Here is a 22,325-nt window from a genome sequence, read left to right as displayed (position 1 = left end):
AGCCTGGTGGTTAGGGTACTTACCTGGAATGCGGAAGATCCAGTCTAAAGTCCCTGCTATGCCTAATTCAACTTGGGTCTCCAACATCCCAGGTGGTGCCCTGACTGCCTAACTATTCTGGGGTTCTTTCTCAATAACCCTTGTTGGAACTGTTCCCTCTGTATAAATAATTAAATATTATTTGGGCAAGAAAGAGACTGACTCTGGGATATGGGAAAACCAGCTTCAAGTCCCTACTCTGAATTAGGCAGACTATCACTTGGGTTTTGCATATCCCAACAGAGTGCCCTAACCACTGGTCTATTGGCTATTCTGGGGTAGGTGGATCAGTCTCTCTGTTTTTCTGCCAACATTTTTGAAAGGTCTCAGTTTTGTCCTGATGAGGAAAAAATGCAAATTCCAAATCCTCAACATATTTGGGGAAACAGAATTTTTCTGGCCATCCCTCATAATAAGCTTGAAACTCTTGGTGTTGGTGTCTCACCATCACAGACTGGTGATTGTCTCAGGTTGTGCCATAGTTATAGCATATGGATCCTACGCTGAGTGACAGAAACGTTTATTGGGTTTACGTTTATTGACTGAAACTTAGTAAATACCATCACCTTTCCAGGAACTACTCAATAGGTTAAAAATATTGTTTACTGCATGTGAGAAACTATAGGTTTTTTTATAGACAAATGATGCATTTGCTAGTTACACATTCACAATAAAATTAGATCCAAGTCCTTTTTTGGCCTTGCTGTATAATGGCGTTATCCTCACAGTGAGGCCTGTTTAAGTGAACACACCTTCCTGTTAACATACATAAATAAATTCAACTGTTTAAAAAAAAATCCAAGAGACTTAACATGGTGTGTAGCATGTGGTGCTACCTAGGCAACGCTGTAAACTATTCTCTGTATTCCTTCATTCCTGCCCACTTGTCAAGGGTTACTGTCTTCCTCCCTCTGCTCCTGCTTTCGTACACCTGTCCCTTGCCCCTATTTTGCCTTCTGTGTTGTAGCTTTAGGGCCCAGTCCTGCAAACACTTACTATGAGGAGTAGTGTCCACACTGGGAATGAGTCCCCAGTGGGCCTGATTATGGTATTAAACACTATGCTCTGTCTTTGCAGGATTGGGCCACTGTATTGTAAGTGTTTGGGAGAAGGGTATGTAAATGGTTTATCATACTTTGGGTGCTGTATAAACAATAAAACTGCAAACTCTTTGAGGCACGGACTGTCTTTTTGTTCTGTGTTTGTATAACACCTCGCACAATGGGGTCCTGGTCCATGACTAGAGCTCCTAGGTGCTACCACCATAGTAATACTAATAATTAATTATCTTGCTGTTTTTCCAGTTATTCAAAGTAGTCTGCCTTATTAGTCAATAAAATATCTTTCATACTGTATTGTACTTATGGTACAAGGCTGTGAATAGGATTCAGAATTAAAATATTGCTTTTATTCACAGAATTATTTTTCCCCCTCTTAAACTTAAAGCATTTCAGTTCAAATGGGTTTGTCTCCTGATCATGTGAAAAGGCCCTTCTTATGGCAGAGGAAACTGTGAAGAGCTCTCTGGTCTTGTATCAGAGGAGCAGGACAGCATGTCTGGAGGCGGGTGGATAATGAGAGGAATACATGAGGGACTGAGTGATTTGAATGGCAGAGCTGCTTTCTTTTGGGAGAGAGCAGGTGAAGAGAAACAGCAAATGGTGCCTGAAAGTAAAACAACAAGCAATGTCTCACAGTGGGCTTGTCTTCACTTCAGAATAAACTTGAGTTATAACACAAGTGTTGCCCCTATCCTGAGTCTTGTCCACGCACACAAGCCCTTAACTTCAGTGCGGTGGTGCTTTTCACTTGGGTTGGCTGGCTCGAGATAGAGTAAAGGATAAAATCAAGTGAGAACAATTTGCTGGCTGCTAGCACAACCATTCTGCAGTCTGGACACAAGCTAATGTCACTGGTGTGATGGTAGTCCTCCAGGGCCTTCCCACAATTCTCCTGTGTTCCCAGAAAAGACAGACACACTCTCCCACAGTTACTAGGAAAATATTCAAAAAGCAGCTCATCTTACAGCAGTGTTAGGAACCATGGGATGTGCCCCCTGAAGCCATGGTGGGTGCAGCAGCTCAAGTGTAATTTCACAGTGTGGCTGCTCTCACTCGAACTAGGGTAACTGGAGAGGAATAATTCAGTTTACTCTGCCACGAATACATATCCATTATGGCTGAAGGGGTCATTCGTTTTTTGTGGCAGGAGTACTTTGGATCTCAATCTGGGAGGAGAATTTCTTTTTGAACACTGGCTGGTATCTCAAAGTGGTGGAAATTGTTATTTATGGGGAGCATGAGCTTAAATGTATCCCTATGTAAACTCCACTGGAAACTACCTCAGCGATGAATTTAGCTGATGGTGTTTGAAAGAGGATGGAGTTTCTATTAACTTAGAAGAGAGTGGATCTCTAGTAGTCTTTGCCCCATCCCATGGCCTGAAGTGTATGTGTGGGTGTGTAGAGAAATGAACCACCATCTGTTTCTCCACAAAATCCCTATTACAGAAGAGCCTGGTTACACAGGGGAACCTCATGTGTATCTTGCATTTACAGCTGTCTCCATAGACATGATTAATCAATAAAAAGTTTGATACATGATATGCATCTCCTCTAGAAAAAATTTCTGTATCTCTTGTTTCACAGTCATGTATGAAAAGACTGTGTTCATTCATTGTTTTTTTTATTCCAGTGCACCTTTTTATATGCCCCTTCTAAGCTGGCATATAAAATTCAACAATGTGTATTCTAAATAATATTCTTTCCTTTCTGCCCCTTCACAGAATCTGTACCAAAACAGGTTCCTAGGCCTGGCTGCCATGGCGTCTCCATCTAGGAACTCACAGAATCGGCGCCGGTGTAAAGAACCGCTCAGATACAGCTACAACCCTGACCAGTTTCATAACATGGACATCAGGAACAACTCCCATGAGACGGTAACCATTCCACGGTCCACCAGTGACACTGACCTGGTCACTTCAGACAGCCGATCTACTCTAATGGTCAGCAGTTCGTATTATTCCATAGGACATTCACAGGACCTAGTGATCTATTGGGATATAAAGGAAGAAGTAGATGCAGGGGATTGGATCGGCATGTATCTCATTGGTAAGTCCTGCCTGCCTTTGCATTTCCAATAGCTTTTATTTTTTAATTTTGAGTGTATTAGCGAACAGTGAAGTAAGGGGCAAACAGAGCTTTCTTGGTTTAACATAGGCAAGCTTATATACATAGTTCTTCAAAGGCCTCTCTGTCCTAAATTGTCTCGCAGTTCTGATCTTCTTTTGCCTGAGTAAGCATTGACTAGGATCTTTAGGCCTCTGTATACACCAGAGGTGGGCAAACTATGGCCCGCGGGCCACATCCGTCCTGCGGGACCGTCCTGCCTGGCCCTTGAGCTCCCAGCCAGGGTGGCTAGCCCCCGGCCCCTTCCCCGTAGCCTCAGCTTGCTGTGCCGCCAGCGCTCTGGCCAGCAGGGCTGCGAGCTCCTGCTGAGCAGTGCGGCGGCATGGCTGGCTCCGGCCAGGCAGCGAGGCTGCCAGACATGCTGCTCTGAGCGGCATGGTAAGGGGGCGAGGAGGAGGGGGTTGGATAAGGGGAGGGGGTACCAGGGAGGGGAGTCAGGGGACGAGGAGCAGGGGACGGTTGGATGGGGCGGAGGTTCTGCGGGGGGTTGGTCAGGAGATGGGGAATGGGGGCGGAGGGGGGTTGGATAGGCGTGGGAGTCTCAGGGGGCCTGTCAGGGGAGGGGGTGTGGATAGGGGAGAGGCCAGTCAGGGGACAGGGAGCAGGGGGGATTGTATGGGTGGTGGGGTCCGGGCGGGGGGTGGTTAGGGGTGGGGGTCATGGGAGGGGATGGTCAGGGGACAAGGAGCAGGGGGGTTGGGTGGGTGGGAGGTTCTGAGGTGGGCAGTCATGGGGTTGATAGGGGGCGGGGATTAGGCTGTTTGGGGAGGCACAGCCTTCCCTACCCAGCCCTCCATACAGTTTTGGAACCCCGATGTGGCCCTCAGGCCAAAAAGTTTGCCCACCCCGGTCTACACTGTGGACAGTTTCCCAAAATTTCAAACTGGTTTGATTTTAAAGCAGTTTGAATTTTTGGGGAAATGTCCCCAGGCTAGACAAAGCCTTGGATTCCAAGCATCTGAGTAGTCTTTACTGCAGTGAGACTACTCACACCATTAAGCATTATGCAAGCTTATAAGGTTTTGCAGAAACAGAGCCTTAGCCCTTTGAAAAGCAATGAGCAGAATGTCTTTTCTCTGTATAACTAAAGAATACTTAGATATGAATAATAAAAATTAGTAACAACTGACACATACTTAACTTCTTTTCTTCAGTACAAAATGAAGATTTTCAAATACTTCATTTAAAAAAGATTGGTTAGGAAATTTAAAATCTTTGCGGAGGATTCAGAACAGATACACTGAGGGCTTCATCCTCCAATGTACTGAGCTTTCAGATCTGATCCAGTGATGCACTTAAGCATGTGGTTAAAGTTAAGCACATGAGTTGCCCTATTGGCTTAAATGGGGATACCTCATAGAATCATAGAAATATAGGGCTGGAAAGGAACTTGAGAGATCTAGTTCAGGGGTTCTCAAACTGGGGGTCAGGAGGTCATGAGGTTATTACATGGGGAGCTGTCAGCCTCCACCCCAAACCCCGCTTTGCCTCCAGCATTTATAATGGTGTTAAATATATAAAAAAAGTGTTTTTAATATATCGGGGGGGGGGGTTGCATTCAGAGGCTTGCTATGTGAAAGGGGTCACCAGTACAAAAGTTTGAGAACCACTGATCTAGTTAATCCCCCTCCGCTGAGGCAGGATCTAGTATACACAGGCCATCTGACAGGTGTTTGTCTAAAATGTTCTTAAACTCATGTGCTTAAAGTGAAGTACATGCTTAAGTGCTTTATTGGATACGTCCAGAATGCTCAGTACTTTGAAGGAGCAAGCCCGAAGAAACATACCAGCACAAAAAACAAATGGTCACTTACACCAAAAATCACACCTCATGCAGGTTACTTCCAGTCCCAAGGGACCAGTCATTAACCCCAGAGCAATCGGTAACCTAGATCTCATATCAAAGACAAGACCTGTAGCCAATCCTGTAATAAACTACCAAAAGCTTTATTAACTAGAAAAAAAGAAATGAGTTATTTACAGGTTAAAGCAAGCAAACATATACACACAAATGAGTGATCATTTGAATCCTAAGAGTGACAGAGTTGTGATCTGTCAATTCAAAGTATCTTTCAGGGTGGACCCGGGGTAACCCCATGGATCTCTGCTTCAATGTCACGCTGTCTGGAGTGGCTCACAACTGTGAATGCTTCCAGACAGCGTGACACAACTCTAACAGGATTATGCGACTACAATACAAGAGACTGTCTACTCTGCATTTAATACAGCAGAATCCTGGTCATCGGAGCTGTTTAACATGGTGCACTGGCTAATCAACCCAGATTCCATACCTCCGATACTGGACCCAAGCATCAACCACTGTGAAGAGCTGTCAGTGTACCCCGCTGTTAAAATCAACTGAATATATATGGAGCTAGTTGGGAAAGGAAATTCTACCCCTGACCAGAATGCAATATCCACCTCACCACCCTGGCTGAGTTTGGACCCATCAGACATTCCGAAGGTCAGGAAGCTCTGAAAATATTACAGCCACAGCCAGTTAAATGAATCCATGCTGGATGCCAGTACTAATGGACATGGTCAGTGGCTCCTTCAGAGCACACTTACCAGCCTCCTTGAAAAATGCAATAGTTTGTCCAGGGCTCAAGAAGCTGTCAGTCAACCCTGAACTTCAACTACGGTTCTGTCTCCAACCTCCCATTCCTGGTCAAAATAAGTTGGAAAGTAGTAATCACCAAAATATCAAACCCACAAAACCCTAAGCAGTTTTCATCCCAAAAAGGAAAATGTGCCAGGGACTCCCTGAAGCTTGCCGGGAACCGCACTATTGCTGTCCGCTTTACATGGAAGGTGCTCAGATACTGCAGTGATGGACAGCAATATAAAACCCTAAGACACAGAGATTCTAGGCACATAGTACAATAGTGCTGGGAATGTGTTTTTGTATACTTTGAATATGAAACATACAATGGTACATTTTTCTGGTACAGCAACCTGACAGTTACCCTTGTAGTAGCTAGTAAATTACAAATTAACTTGTTACACAGTTAATCCATGGGAGGGGAAAATCCATGGATTCTTGTGGAGTAGGTTTTTCCCTGGATTTATAGATTCATAGATATTAAGGTCAGAAGGGACCATTATGATCATCTAGTCTGACCTCCTGCACAACGCAGGCCACAGAATCTCACCCACCCACTCCTGCGAGAAACCTCTCACCTATGTCTGAGCTATTGAAGTCCTCAAATCGTGGTTTAAAGACTTCAAGGAGCAGAGGATCCTCCAGCAAGTGACCCGTCCCCCATGCTGCAGAGGCAGGCAAAAAACCTCCAGGGCCTCTGCCAATCTGCCCTGGAGGAAAATTCCTTCCCGACCCCAAATATGGTGATCAGCTGAACCCTGAGCATGTGGGCAAGAGTCACAAAGCTTTCTAGAATCTACATCTCCATGGCAGAAAGAAGAAAGTGTCCGGGCCCTTCTGGATATGAAGGGAACATTCACAATGTAAAATGATACATGGCTGGGTTTCTGAGTTAGCAGCCAGCCAGACTGGACCAAGCATACCAAAAAACCTGTGCACTTCCCCAGTCAACTCAATAGGGGATTAGCCCTGCAGCCTGTTGTCACCACTGAAATGACAGCATTGTTAACCATTTCCATCCTGATGATCATAACCAGAAATGCCCAGTTAATGTGGTTGTGTGTGTAGCTAGGGGGTGGTCTTATATTCTGAGCTTCTTTTTCATTTGAATTCCTGGGAACAAAGCTGAAAGTTTTAAACATGGAAATAGTTTAATGTTATGTTGATTCATGAGGTAACTGAGAAACTGTTTGTGCTCTATGGGGATCGTGCAGAGTGTTGTGGTATTTATTGTTGTTTTTTTTATAAAGCTTGGTCCAGCAGCATTAGTATTATTATTTATTGTTTGTGTTACTGTAGCACCTAGGAGCCCTAGTCATGGATGAGGACCCCATTGTGACAGGCAACTGTACAAACAGAACAAAAAACAATCCCTGCTCCAGAGTTTACAATCATTTTCACTTTAATAAATTAGGAAATATCCCTATATGTTTTTGTTGGGTCCTGATGTTGAAATGTTTAGGGAAAATATCTTTTCCCCACCAGCAACACTCACTGAGAAATTTTGGAGATATCTGATAAACCACAAACTTCCAAATAAAGATAGTCCAAACCTTGAAAGGACACAGCATTTGGCAACAAGGAATATCTGGTGGGTAGAAGATATATTCTGATGAAGAAGGTTTCAAGAAGGGAGAAGAGTAAAAAGAGCTAGATCATAGTGGACAAGTATTTAGAGAATGAGACCACTGGATGTTTTTGTGAAGGCATATTCCAGTCCAGTAGTTAAAGTAGATTGAAATGGGAGAGGGGGGGCTCTCACCATACCAGTGAAGGATTTGGGGATATTCAGGGAGAATGTTGCTTACTGAAGTCCCGGAGAGAAGTAGGAGTGCTTCCTCTGCTTTTACAGAAGGGGGAAAAGGGGTTCATGCTCTCCTCGCCCTGCCCCCCTCACTTGAATCCCTGTTCAGATATTAGCTTATGGCAAATTGGGAGCTCATCTTTATTTAAAACTGGTAAAAGATAAGTTTAGAACTGATATCAGAGTTAATCTCCTTCTACAAGAAGGGGTTGTCATCCATGAGGAGAGGCTGTACAGAATAAGTTAAGAAAATGATGGTCATGTAATTAGTGTCCAGTAATACTATTGGGTATACCTGTTTAAAAAGCTACATGGATTCCAGTGATAACAGAGTGGAGAAGTTAATACATCCCCACAATCAACAGTTGATTTTGTAAATATGTGTGATAGACGAGCATTAGAAAAATTCATCAGTTTGGGGGAAAACATGAATATGGAGTCTGTTAAAATATAGACCTTGTTTATCCAATCGGCAATGGCTAGGCAGCAAGAACATGTGGATTCCTCTGACCCAAGAATGTGCACTTGAAAGGATATAAAATATATTCTGCCTATGGAAATCAGAGTTTTGTATTGTTGTTAAGCTTGATCTTGAAGCATTGTAACTTCCCGCAAGACTTGCTTCACATGATCCTTATTTCACTCTTTTTTAGCATTATGTATCAGCTATAAAATAAATTGTTTGCTATGTGTAACAGTAGTGTAACAGTTTTCCTAATGTATCTGTTTGTCACTTCTCAGGAGAACTATAACATTTCTAATAAACACAATCCTCCAAAAATATGGCCTCAGTCAAAACCACATGTAAACACTCAGAAGTGAGAATCACTACCCTGATTACACAACCCACTGTTTTTATGTGAAACCAATGCAAATGTCATTTGTCTGAATAGCTAAGATTTACATATTGGTATTTCCTATATCAATAAAAATGTGTTTTAGTGGAAGTCTTGCAACAGGTGGAATATTTGCAGTTACTTATCTGATGGTTTTGTCTTCCTCCTTCACCTCATTTACTGTTAGTATATGTTATGGTACAGAGCCTCTTAGAATTAATATGGACTTCTGGCAGCTATGTATAAAGAGCTATCTTCTAATTACTGCAGTTGAATTTCAGTCGCTACTATATTTCACTGCTTTCATCATATCAGTATCTGCTGTTGAATGGCTCATAAGAAGTACCTAAACTAGACATGGAAATAAACTTTTGGCCTGATGCCTATAAATACTGGTATTAGTCAGTGAATCTATTCGGGGCTAATATTGCACTGTACATACCAATAGACATAGACTTTCTTCTTTCAGCAATTTCTTTAGGGAAAACAAAACATTTTTAAAGTTATTTAATAAAAGGTCTTTATGCACAAACACTTTCCAGTCCAATTTCCTGTCTATATTTTCTTTTAGTCAATCCTTTTCAAGTTTATATGTATATAAAAAGTTCTTGACCTAAATAGTAGTTGAAATTTAGCTTAAACATTTATGATTTTTTTCCCTCTGATCTAGTCTTTGATTTTATTTCCCCCCAAAAGGCAATTCTTGCTTCAGTCAGACATACCTCATTTTTAAGGATTTTGATTAATACACGTTTTTACATTTTTCAGATTAATTTGATATTCCAAAGGCCTGATATTGAGCCTATTGAAGTCAATGGAAAGACTAACTTTAATTAATTTTAAAATGGGCTTTGGATCAGGCCCTATTTGTACAATAATTTTTCCATGCATCCAGTGTGTGCAAGCAGATGATGTAACCCAAGCATTGTACTAGCAACAGCAAAGAAGAGAATTACTTGTGTGATCTAGTGACCTGCATATAGGATTGAGAACCCCAAATGCCTAAATTTAATTCCCACCTCTGATATTGGCTTCATCTGTGCCCGTGGTGTTACCACTTAACCTCTGTGCCTCAGGGCTGATCTACAATAGGAACTTACATCAGTTCAGCTACATCTCTTTTGGGATGTGATATATCTACACCATTGAGAGATGTTGCTATACCGACTTAACCCCCGATGGAGACAGTGCTAGGTCGATGGAAGAATTCTTGCATTGACCTAACTACTGCTCTCAGGGAGGAGGAGTACTACATAGGTAGTGTCTACACTGAAGTGCTATGGAATCACAGCTGCAGTGTTTTAAGTGTGGACATACCCTCAATTTTATGATCTGTAAAATAAGACTAATCACAATATCTGCCTTGAAGAGGATTAATTAACTAGTATTAAGGGGGCTAATTAGCTAATGTTTGGAATTTGCTAAGTATTGTTAGTATTATGACTAGCATTACATCATAGATGGATAATGCACTGAAAGAATGAAACCAATGTGGAGGAATTTTTGGCTGCTAGCTTTTTTCTCCTGTAGTTTATGTACATGGTAGAAAAACCATCACCAGGTATCCAAATATGTCCCTTTTGAGAGTATGTTTTCCCATGAAATAATATTCCAGACACTGTGAATCTCTTTGATGGTGTGTGGAACAAACAGGTTTTCCAGGTCCAAATGCAACAGTCGCCCCAATAACCAAGAGAAGGAAACAAAGCAGGCAGGTGGTGCTCTGGCTGCAGTCTTTTCTATGAAGCCAATGGATCTCCACCTCACAGGGATGTTGTGAGGGTAAATATATTAAAGACTGAGAGGTGCTCACTATTACCGTGAAAGGAGGCAACCAGATAAGTGCCCCAAAATAGATAGTGAGGGCAATGGTGTATACGTAACAATCACTCACCCAGTGATTTGCTGATAATTCAGTCAACTGAAGAGACGTTGGAAGATGGACCATGGCCATGCTCAACAGTACACTTTGCGGGTAGCCCATTGACTTTACTGGGACTACTCACAGTGAGTAAAATTAAGCATGTGTATAATTCTTTGCAGGATCAGGGCTTAAGACAACAAATCCATTTCACATAGGTTGTCAAACAGCCGGTGTATTTTTTCTGTTATGCAGCCTTTACATTCTCTTTCTCCATTTCATCTCATTACTCCTAAACCAAACCAAATAATTCCTTTCCCACCTCAGTGTGTACATCTTTTAGTTATTCTTAGACTAGTAACATCCTTCCCACACACATGAGCTGTTGCATATACACTGAGCTTTCTTAATTTTTCCTTATCAGTTGATCCCTCAGGCCCCCAAATTACTTCTGTTCACTGAACACCTTCCAATTTGTTTTGATTTGCGGTGGTGAGGTGCCCAGAACAGAATGCAATATTCCAAATACAGTCACACCGGGCTCTATAAAGATTCTTTGTGTTTTGATGCCTCTGTTAACTCAACCATTTTCTGCTGCTGTATCACATTGCAAACTCCTGACTAGTTTGCTGTCCACTGTCACCCTGATGGTATGTATCTTTCAGCATCGAGTATATATATTTCACATTATTTCACCCTTGCTATTTTAGTTAGCATTTTTACCCAGCTGAATCTTATTTCTTGCCCATATATAAAATCTTTCAGTGTCCCTTTATATATTATATCTCTGCCCTATGTGATTGTTTGCATCTCCTCCCATTTTAGTATTCTTAGCAAATTTCATTAGTATGCTACTGCCTCCTTTTAAGGTCTGATCCAAAGTCTATTACAATCAATAGAAAGGGTCCCATTGACTGCAGTGTCTTTGGATCAGGCCTTTGATCCATTTTACCCCTGTGATACCCCACTGTACATTGCCCCCTCCAAAACTCAGTATATTATTGTGTGACATTGCTCTGTGCCTGCATTCCTTCTAGTTTTTCAGTTCATGTGACAGTGTTCATTATCCAGGCTGATTTTAGCTATGTTTGGAATAAGATATTATGAGACACTTTAAATTTTTAGCAAATGCTCTACTTAAAACCAGGCATATTACATCCACCATTTCAGTAAAGGCAATTTTGGAAATGCAGGAACTTCAGAGCTGATAATATTTTCAGTATGAACCTGTAGGTGGGGCAGGGATGTATGGGGGCTGCTTAGGCTTCACTGTAAAAAGAAACCATGGGCTGGCAGTGGCACTGCAGCTAATTCAGAATAAGAGGATAAAGGTTCCAAAGAAAAAACAGAATTTGTTGTAGGTTGTGACACACTCAGTCTGGAGAATGACAATCAGAGTCCTTTGGATTTTTTGTTTGCTGGTTTTCCTACCCTGGATCAGGTGATTCAGGCTCCAACTCTATCACTCCCGCTCTTTCCATTGTCTATATCAGCTGTTCTTAAAATAGAACCCTTGTGAGATGGCCAAGAACTGCTGTAATTATGCTGGCTCTGTTTTCTCCAATTCCCCACCCCCAAGTTTTCCTCTTCTCTTCATCTTTTCTCCAGTCTTTATTCTCTCTACTCTGCTCCTTTTATTGTCTCTTTTCTCCTACCTTTTCCCTTTATGTGTCTCTTCCCTCTCCTCTAACCTACTTTTTCTCTGCTATCTAAGTGGTATAAATGGGGCTACTCATGCTTAAAGTTAAACATGTACTTAAATCTTTACTGGATTGAGGACAGAGTGCTTGTAGAATCAAGCCCTAGTTTGTCAAAACTCTTCCCTGTAATAATCTTTGAGAAGACTGAAGCTTACTGTAAATACCAGCTTTGTAATTTGGCCTGAGAATATGTTCTTCTTCGAGATGTCCCTGTGGGTGCTTCACTCCAGGTGCTGGTGAGTCCCTGCTCCTTTGCTCGGAGATTTGTACAGCAGTACCCGCGCGGGCCACACACACGTAGTGCCTTAACAGCACGTATGTGGCCATGACTCCTCAGTTCCTTCTCTACGGTCCCCGGCCTGAGATGGAGCTCAGCAGTCCTGTTTAAAAAATGTTTTCACTTTGGCATAGTTAGTTAGTTGTTAGTATAATATAGCCAAAATCACTGAACATTCTGAGGCCAGGTTCCTGCAGTAGTGCAGTTCCACTGGGCATGGCAGGGAACTGCTGGGGCAAGGAAACAAGAAAGCCAGGTCGGACTCCCTTCCCTGTGACCTCCTGTAGCAAGTGGCACATTTCCCCTCCCCCATTCACACACACTCAGGGGCACTAGAGGGAGCAAAAGCTTCCCCCAACATCAGGGAGGGGAGAGAGAAAGATTTGGGCCAGGCTTCCTTCATACACCCCTGACACCAAAGGCCAGCCCCCGTACACACACACACACACACCCCATCTGGAGGCAACACATGGGGCAATAGCTCCCCAACTCCTGGGGTGAGGGAAAGAGAGAGCCAGGCTGGAATTCCTGAGCACACACCTGACCTAGCACCTGGACCCAGCAACCCATCCCCTCTCTTGGAAAAAAGACTTCTCTTGCTGCCAGCTAACATTTGTCCTGTAGTTTTAGTGCTAGATGTCTGTGCTGCATTGTTGAAGGCTCAGGTTTCAAATAACTCAGATGATTCATGAACAGGGGAAGGGTGGACACTTGCACATAATCAAATTTGTTTCTATCTTTCTCTTTACAAAATGTACATTTCGGGATGGGGTGAGGGTCGTTTTTGTTTCTAATATAAATTTGGATAGTGAAAGGGATCAGAAATGGAAACTGTAAATGAAGACTGGAAATTGTCCCAGAGGATTTTATACTACTTTTACCGGGGAAATTGCAGGTGTATCATGGAAATGTAAAATTTTAATATATTGAAAAATCTCCATTTCCATACAGTGCATGAAATTGAGCTAATGAAATAATTACGGATAATTAGCAAATCAGCAATGGGAAAATGTATTGTAGATGGCATTGCCTTTTATAATTATCCATTGCAATCGTTAATGACCTCTTTAAAAGGATTTCCTTTGTAAATCCCTCAAGGGAATGTCACCAAAGAGTTTACAGTTGGTAGCCTGTCATGCTCCTTGCGGAACCCTGTTGCATAAAACCAAAGAAATAACACTGGCATCTGCCCAGTGCTTTATTCTTTCGGTAAAAGTTTAGTTCCTCTTTGAGTGATGTATTCCACTTGAGGTGTGCATGAACCCGAAGATTTTTCTCTAGCAATGTCAGTTGGTCTGTGCTTGCACCCCCTCTTCCTCATGCTCCAAGCTGAGGGCATAAGGGGCAGTACGGACTGACTGCCTCTCTAGTTCCTTTCTGCTGCCCCTGGTCTGAGATGAACCTCTTCAATGTTCACAGCTTTAGCTAGTGTTCTTGTTCTAAATTTGTAGAGAGTTGCAAATAGTTTTAAAAACCTGTTTCTAGATAGGTTAGTTTAGCAATTTTTAGAGCTCTGAGAGTCCCTCCACAAAACACTCTCATGCATGAGATGCCACTCTCATGCATGAGATGCCTCGTATGTCTGGGATTCAAGATCTGCGTGGCCTGCCTCTGTTGCCTCAGGGAAGCTCGTACCAGCTTCTAAGTACAATATCTGCCGGCCCCTTCTTCGCCGAACCCATCAATTCTGTGAATTTAGATTTAGAAAATTCTTAATGGACTGCTCAGCGAGAACCCAGTCCAATCCTGGCCTATCAGACCCCCCTGTACATCTGGCTGAGGCCCTGAGAAGGGCCCCTTTGAGCACAGTGGTCTCCATAGCTACACAGAGCAGGGTTAAAAACTCTTCCAAACAGAACAGACATGGGGAGGGTAAGAGCAAACACTTACGTAAGAAACGGGAAAAATCTCTCTTCAAATCCTCATACAAAAAGAAGAGCTTGTCTCTGACACCCTCTGAGTCAGGTGAGACTCTACATCACCGTATGACTATCTCAGGAGCTCTCAAAAGCATGGTACCAATTCCTTGTCACTGAAAACCAAAAGTGCCCTGAAACCATCTCTGGCCAAAGGGGCAGGACCATCCTCAGTACTGGCAAGGGAAAGAAGGGAGCAATACACCAACATTACTGATGTGCAGAAAAAAGGAGACCTTGGTAGCAAAAACTATTCCTGTCTGAAGCCAGCACTACCAAGAGACAGAAGTCCAGTACACTCTACAGCTCCATGGAGCTGAAGGACTTTATTATCTATATGGACCTGAAATCAGGGATATTCCCTGGTCAGTTTGCCACTCACTTAATCAGACCATGGTATCAATGGCACCACCTATTGATGGCCACTTTCTCCTCCATCTAACAGATGGACAATGGACCTAGACAAGTCATGCTCGTTGGCAATACAATCCATTCTTAGCAATAGTAGGAAAGATTCCACAAGAAAATGCTACACAGCAAAATGGAAAAGTTTCTCTATACAGTGTCAGCATAGTGGACTACGTCCAGGGGTTCTGAGATCCCTTGTCTCTCTGAAAATGTCAGGATTGTGTCTCAGCTCCTTGTGAGGTGCCCTTGGCAGCCATTAGCATCTTTTACCCTGTGCTGGACAGCCATTCAGTTTTTGCCCATCAGATCCCAGTAAGGTTTCTGAAGAGACTTGTCAGAACCTTTCCTCTGGTGCTGAAACTTGCCCCAATATGATGCCTCAGTCTAGTCCTGTCATCATTAATTCCCCCATTCAGACCTTTAGGCTTATGTTCTTTTGCTCATCTATCTCTGAAGATTGCCTTTCTGGTTGTAGACACCTACCTAGAAGAGTAGGTAAGCTGGAGACCTTTATGGCAGACCCACAAGGTCCTTATTCCTAAACTAATTCCAAAAGTAATCTTGGAGTTCCATCTGAACCAGGGCATCCACTTACCTGTCTTCTATCTGAAGCCCCATGCTGCCAGGCAGGAGAGGAAGCCCCCCTCTCTGAATGTCCGCCAAGCTTTAACTTATCTATAGAGGATGAAATCCTTCAGAAAATCTCCCAAAATGATTTGTTTCCTTTGCCAAATGAATGAGAAGGGAAGCTATGTCCTCAGAAAGCCTGTCTAAATGGATATTGGGCTGCATCCTGCTGTTTGAAGCCTCCCCTCAAGATACAAGGCCCCACTCAACTAGTGCCCAGGTTATACCAGCAGCTTTGCTTTGAGATGTCTCTCTCCTATACAGCTGCAGAACAGCAATGTAGGGCTCCATCCATATCTTTGTGAGACATTATGCCTTGGTTCAGGATTCTACAGCAGACACATTTTTTTGGGAGAGCAGTCCTTCAACCTATCATACAGCACGGTTCCTCCCACCCTCATCCTCAATGAATACTGCTTGAGAGTCACCTGGGGTAGAATACAAGTAGGGACCATCACTCAAAAAAGAAAGAAAGGTTACTTCCCTTGTACAGTAATTGGGGTTCTTTGAGATGCGCGATCCCTATCTGTATTCCTCTGCCTGCCCTTCTTCCCCTGTGTAGTGGAGTCTTATCCTGGTGCTATTCATGGTAGAAAGGGAACTGGAGAGGTGGTTGGTTCACACCACCCCTTATGCCCTGCATTTGGTGCACAAGAAGAGAGGTGTGCAGGTGCAGACCAACAGACACTGCTAGCAAAAATCTTCCAAACTCAGGCCCATGGAGCACATGTACATCTCAAGTGGAATACAGATAGGGACCACACATCTCAAAGAACTCTAATCACTGAACCAAGTAAGTAACCATTCTTTTCCGTTCTATTTAAAAGAAGTCTAATCTCAGTTTAGAATTTTGTCCTTCGTAGAATTTTTTTAAAATAGTATTTATCTTCTTCTTTCTTCCTTTTTGCCCTTTGTGACTGTTTAATAGCCTCACCGGTGCTTAATACTGTGAACAAATCGAGTATTAGAGTTCCGCAGCAGCTCAATCCTTTAGAACGCTGACTTAAGTCCTATCAAATAAGTTCATTTTTTAAACTTTTATATCCAGACATCATATATATTTATTCTTTCTCACTCCTTTATTTCCAGTCAAAGAAATATCTGCTATTTGGACCTAATCTTATGCGGTGCGAGCACCCTCAACTCTCACTGGGAGTTCAAGGCACTTAGCACCCCCTAGGATCAGCCAACAGATCTGTTCTTTTGGTGATGAGTTTTCCTTACTAAATAACTTTCTAAAGTTGGTTTGTAGGTCACAGAATTGTTGTAGAAGATGTTTCGACTACCTTTTACTCCTGGGGGAATTCTGCGCCACTGCACATACACAGAATTTATGTCCCCTGCAGATTTCTTTGCTTCCCCACAGAAAAATGACTTTCTGACGGGGAAGCAAAGGGAAGCCACAAGAGCAGTCATGCATCCCTCCCCAGCAGTAAGTTTCTTGTGCCCAGGGCAGCCAGCGACAGATAAATCACTGTGGGGCAGGGGGCGGGACTGGGGAAGACCCGGCTGCTGGCTCCTACCCTGCGCTGGGTTCAGCTTTTAGTCCCCGCTGGGCTAGGGAGGACAGGACTTCCTCTTTCCCTGCATATCCGGGGCTGGGTCAGACCCACCCCCATATTTTTCCTCCAGCTGCAGGAAGCTCTGCAAACACCCTGCTTCCTCCACCCATCGCTCTTCAGCTGCAGAGGGAGGGATCCCTGTACAGGGAGCTGCTCCCTCTTCCACCCAACTCATGTACATCCAAACCCCCTCATACCCAGAACTTCCCACCGAGCCTCACCCCCCACACACTCAGAATCCCCCCATGATAAGCCCCACTCCCCTGCACCTGGAGCACGCCAATGAGCCACCTGCACCCAGTTCCCCACCCCATCAAGCCCCAACCAGCTGCACCTGGATTCCCACCACACTGAGTCCCACTTCCCCAGCATCTGGATCCTCCCACTGAGCCCCCCGTACCCAGACACCCATGCCGAGCTCTATCTCCCGCCACACCCAAGCCCTGCCACTGAACTCCAACTACCTTCACTTGAACCCCCCTGCAGAGTCCCATTACTATTGCACCCAGAACCCTCCAACAAGCCCCTGTGCATCCAAATTCCCCCCACACCCGGGGTCCACTACTGAGCCACCTGCACCCAGATTGCCCCTCACAGAACGCTCTGAACCCACACCTGGATCTCTCCACACTAAGCCCCTCCACATTTGGATCCTGCCTTGCTGACCCTGCCTGCCCACACCTGGTGCATCTGGCATAGAGGGGCAGGCCCAGTCCTTGCACAGTGTCAGGGTTGGGTGCAGCCTCACCACTGAGTACATGTCCCAGGGAGGAGCTGCACAGTGATTTCCCATCTTTGTGCAGCCAGTAGTCTGTGCTCCCCAATGCCATGCTGGAGCCTCCACATTTATTTGATAAATAAAATTTGCAGAATTTTGGAGAATTTTAAAATATTGTGAGCAGAATTTTTAATTTTGGGCACAGAATGCCCTCAGGAGTAAACTTTGTATAATCATCATGTGATGTTTACTAGTCCAAGGTCTACAGCTGTTTCACCACTTAGGTCTTCACTTGGGAGGCTAGATTCTACAGCCACTGTTGAAGTCACTGTGGGGAGTTCTTCAAATGAAGCAGTTGCATGACTGGACCCTTGAATAGCTGGTAGTATTCATAGAATCATAGAATATCAGGGTTGGAAGGGACCTCAGGAGGTCATCTAGTCCAACCCCCTGCTCAAAGCAGGACCAATCCCCAACTAATCATCCCAGCCAGGGCTTTGTCAAGCCTGACCTTAGAAACTTCTAAGGAAGGAGATTCCACCACCTCCCTAAGTAACGCACTCCCGAGGTAACGCATTCCAGTGCTTCACCACCCTCCTAGTGAAAAAGTTTTTCCTAATATCCAACCTAAACCTACCCCACTGCAACTTGAGACCATTACTCCTCGTTCTGTCATCTGCTACCACTGAGAACAGTCTAGATCCATCCTCTTTGGAACCCCCTTTCAGGTAGTTGAAAGCAGCTATCAAATCCCCCCTCATTCTTCTCTTCTGCAGACTCAACATCCCCAGTTCCCTCAGCCTCTCCTCATAAGTCCTGTGTTCCAGTCTCCTAATCATTTTTGTTGCCCTCCACTGGACATTTTCCAATTTTTCCACATCCTTCTTGTAGTGTAGGGCCCAAAACTGGACACAGGTACTCCAGATGAGGCCTCATCAATGTCGAATAGAGGGGAATGATCACGTCCCTTGATCTGCTGGCAATGCCCCTACTTATACATCCCAAAATGCCATTGGCCTTCTTGGCAACAAGGGCACACTGTTGACTCATATCCAGCTTCTCATCCACTGCAAACCCTAGGTCCTTTTCTGCAGAACTGCTGCCTAGCCATTCAGTCCCTAGTCTGTAGCAGTGCATGGGATTCTTCCTTCCTAAGTGCAGGACTCTGCACTTGTCCTTGTTGAACCTCATCAGATTTCTTTTGGCCCAATCCTCTAATTTGTCTAGGTCCCTCTGTATCCTGTCCCTACCCTCCAGCGTATCTACCTCTCCTCTCAGTTTAGTGTCATCTGCAAACTTGCTGAGGATGCAATCCAAGCCATCCTCCAGATCATTAATGAAGATATTGAACAAAACCGGCCCGAGGACCGACCCTTGGGGCACTCCGCTTGATACCGGCTGCCAACTAGACATGGAGCCATTGATCACTATGCGTTGAGCCAGACAATCTAGCCAACTTTCTATCCACCTTATAGTCCATTCATCCAGCCCATACTTCTTTAACTTAATGGCAAGAATACTGTGGGAGACCATGTCAAAAGCTTTGCTAAAGTCAAGGAACAACATGTCCACTGCTTTCCCCTCATCCACAGAGCCAGTTTTCTCTTCATAGAAGGCAATTAGATTAGTCAGGCATGACTTGCCCTTGGTGAATCCATGCTGACTGTTCCTGATCACTTTCCTCTCCTCTAAGTGCTTCAGAATTGATTCCTTGAGCACCTGCTCCATGATTTTTCCAGGGACTGAGGTGAGGCTGACTGGCCTGTAGTTCCCAGGATCCTCCTCCTTCTCTTTTTAAAAGATGGGCACTACATTAGCCTTTTTCCAGTCATCCGGGACCTCCACCGATCACCATTAGTTTTCAAAGATAATGGCCAATGGCTCTGCAATCACATCCGCCAACTCCTTTAGCACTCTCGGATGCAGTGCATCCAGCCCCATGGACTTGTGCTCATCCAGCTTTTCTAAATAGTCCCGAACCACTTCTTTCTCCACAGAGGGCTGGTCACCTCCTCCCCATGCTATGCTGCCCAGTGCAGTAGTCTGGGAGCTGACCTTGTTCGTGAAGACAGAGGCGAAAGAAAGCATTGAGTACATTAGCTTTTTCCACATCCTCTGTCACTAGGTTGCCTCCCTCATTCAGTAAGGGGCCCACATTTTCCTTGACTTTCTTCTTGTTGCTAACATACCTGAAGAAACCCTTCTTGTTAGTCTTAACATCTCTTGCTAGCTGCAACTCCAGGTGTGATTTGGCCTTCCTGATTTCACTCCTGCATGCCCGAGCAATATTTTTATACTCTTCCCTGGTCATTTGTCCAATCTTCCACTTCTTGTAAGCTTCTTTTTTGTGTTTAAGATCAGCAAGGATTTCACTGTTAAGCCAAGCTGGTCGCCTGCCATATTTACTATTCTTTCTACACATCAGGATGGTTTGTCCCTGTAACCACAATAAGGATTCTTTAAAATACAGCCAGCTCTCCTGGACTCCTTTCCCCCTCATGTTATTCTCCCAGGGGATCCTGCCCATCAGTTCCCTGAGGGAGTCAAAGTCTGCTTTTCTGAAGTCCAGGGTCCGTATTCTGCTGCTCTCCTTTCTTCCTTGTGTCAGGATCCTGAACTCGACCATCTCATGGTCACTGCCTCCCGGGTTCCCATCCACTTTTGCTTCCCCTACTAATTCTTCCCAGTTTGTGAGCAGCAGGTCAAGAAGAGCTCTGCCCCTAGTTGGTTCCTCCAGCACTTGCACCAGGAAATTGTCCCCTGCACTTTCCAAAAACTTCCTGGATTGTCTGTGCACCGCTGTATTGCTCTCCCAGTAGATATCAGGGTGATTGAAGTCTCCCAGGAGACCAGGGCCTGCGATCTAGTAACTTCCGTTAGTTGCCGGAAGAAAGCCTCGTCCACCTCATCCCCCTGGTTCTGTGGTCTATAGCAGACTCCCACCACGACATCACCCTTGTTGCTCACACTTCTAAACTTAATCCAGAGACTCTCAGGTTTTTCTGCAGTTTCATACCAGAGCTCTGAGCAGTCATACTGCTCTCTTACATACAGTGCAACTCCCCCACCTTTTCTGCCCTGCCTGTCCTTCCTGAACAGTTTATATCCATCCATGACAGTACTCCAGTCATGTGAGTTATCCCACCAAGTCTCTGTTATTCCAATCACATCATAGTTCCTTGACTGTGCCAGGACTTCCAGTTCTCCCTGCTTGTTTCCCAGGCTTCTTGCAGTTGTATATAGGCACTTGAGATAACTTGCTGTTTGTCCTGCTTTCTTAGTATGAGGCAGGAGCCCTCCCCTTTTGCGCTCTCCTGCTTGTGCTTCCTCCCGGTATCCCACATCCCCACTTACCTCAGGGCTTTGGTCTCCTTCCCCCAGTAAACCTAGTTTAAACCTCCTCACTAGGTTAGCCAGCCTGCTTGTGAAGATTTTCTTCGTTAGGTGGAGCCCGTCTCTGCCTAGCACTCCTCCTTCTTGGAACACCATCCCATGGTCAAAGAATCCAAAGCCTTCTCTCCAACACCACCTGCGTACCCATTTGTTGACTTCCACGATTCGATGGTCTCTACCCAGGCCTTTTCCTTCCAACGGGAGGATGGACGAGAACACCACTTGCGCCTCAGACTCCTTTATCCTTCTTCCCAAAGCCACATAGTCTGCAGTGATCCGCTCAAGGTCATTCTTGGCAGTATCATTGGTGCCCATGTGGAGAAGCAGGAAGGGATAGCGATCTGAGGGCTTGATGAGTCTCGGCAGTCTCTCCGTCACATCGTGAATCCTAGCTCCTGGCAAGCAGCAGTCTTCTCAGTTTTCCCGGTTGGGGCGGCAGATAGATGACTCAGTCCCCCTGATGACTCAGTCCTCCTTCTCTTGGGAGCGGTGGTCGTGGAATCCCCATCCCTAGGACAGTGCATCTCATGCCTTCCAATCGGCGGAGTCTCCTTCTGTTCCCTTGCCTCAGATGTATCATCTAGTCCACTCTCCGCATTAGTACCTGTGGAGAGAACATGAAAACTGTTGCTTAACTGTATCTGTGTTGCTGGTACATGGACGCTCCCCTTTCTTCTTCTGGAGGTCACAAATTGCACACTTCTACTGATTAATCTACTAGTAATCTACTGATTAGTCAAGCTGACTAATGACATAAGCTTGTCTTGTCAAATGTATACTCTTTACCTGTTAATTTACAATATGTATTTAGTTCAGTTCAATTCAGACACAATATCTAGTTTTCTGTGGTGTCTTCCTCTTTACTCTGTTTTACAGCTGAGTTGACCCAGGCAATAGCAAAGCAAATTGTTTGCCTGAGGTCACTCACTTAATGTGCTGAGTTTAAACCTGGGACCTTATTGGTGCTCATCTTCCCACAGCTTTTACCATCACCATTAATCAACTTAGCCTTTGTGAAACTAAAATTTAAGTATCCGCATAAATACCTTCAGCTGTAAGAACCACTTGATTAAAATATACATGTAAGAATTTACTCAGATTAAAATTAAAGCTACTTATTCGTTGCTGGAAAAGTAAACTACAGGAAGGTATTCATTGGTCCCTGTTGATGGAGAACTCTTTTTCTCACTAGGAAAGATATTTAGACAGTTCACTAATGTGTAATTCATTTCATTCACAAAAAGTTTGAATAATCAGGCCAAGGCATGGGGAAACTGCACAGCCCATCCATTGTCCTTACTTTGGCCTCTGCGTTACTGGACACAAACGATTGACACAGGCCAGAGCCTAAGATTGTTATTGCCCTCTAATGGTATGTAAATACCATTTCTGGTT

At 44.3% G+C, this 22,325-nt stretch overlaps 1 protein-coding gene across 9 annotated transcripts in view; it reads left to right on the top strand.

Moving 5' to 3' along the window:
* The window catches only part of HECW1 (HECT, C2 and WW domain containing E3 ubiquitin protein ligase 1), a 348,636-nt gene that overhangs the window by 101,298 nt on the left and 225,013 nt on the right, over window positions 1–22,325 (top strand). For all 9 annotated transcript variants that reach the window (XM_074945295.1, XM_074945292.1, XM_074945293.1 and 6 more), the window contains one exon: window positions 2,824–3,148. In XM_074945295.1, the coding sequence (XP_074801396.1) occupies window positions 2,824–3,148 (325 nt within the window). The remainder of the gene's footprint in view (window positions 1–2,823; window positions 3,149–22,325) is intronic.

The sequence above is a fragment of the Natator depressus genome, chromosome 2 (assembly GCF_965152275.1).
Source record: "Natator depressus isolate rNatDep1 chromosome 2, rNatDep2.hap1, whole genome shotgun sequence".
Lineage (NCBI taxonomy): Eukaryota > Metazoa > Chordata > Testudines > Cheloniidae > Natator > Natator depressus.
The sequence above is the reverse complement of the archived record's forward strand: the minus strand, read 5'-3'. Positions and strand labels throughout refer to the sequence as shown.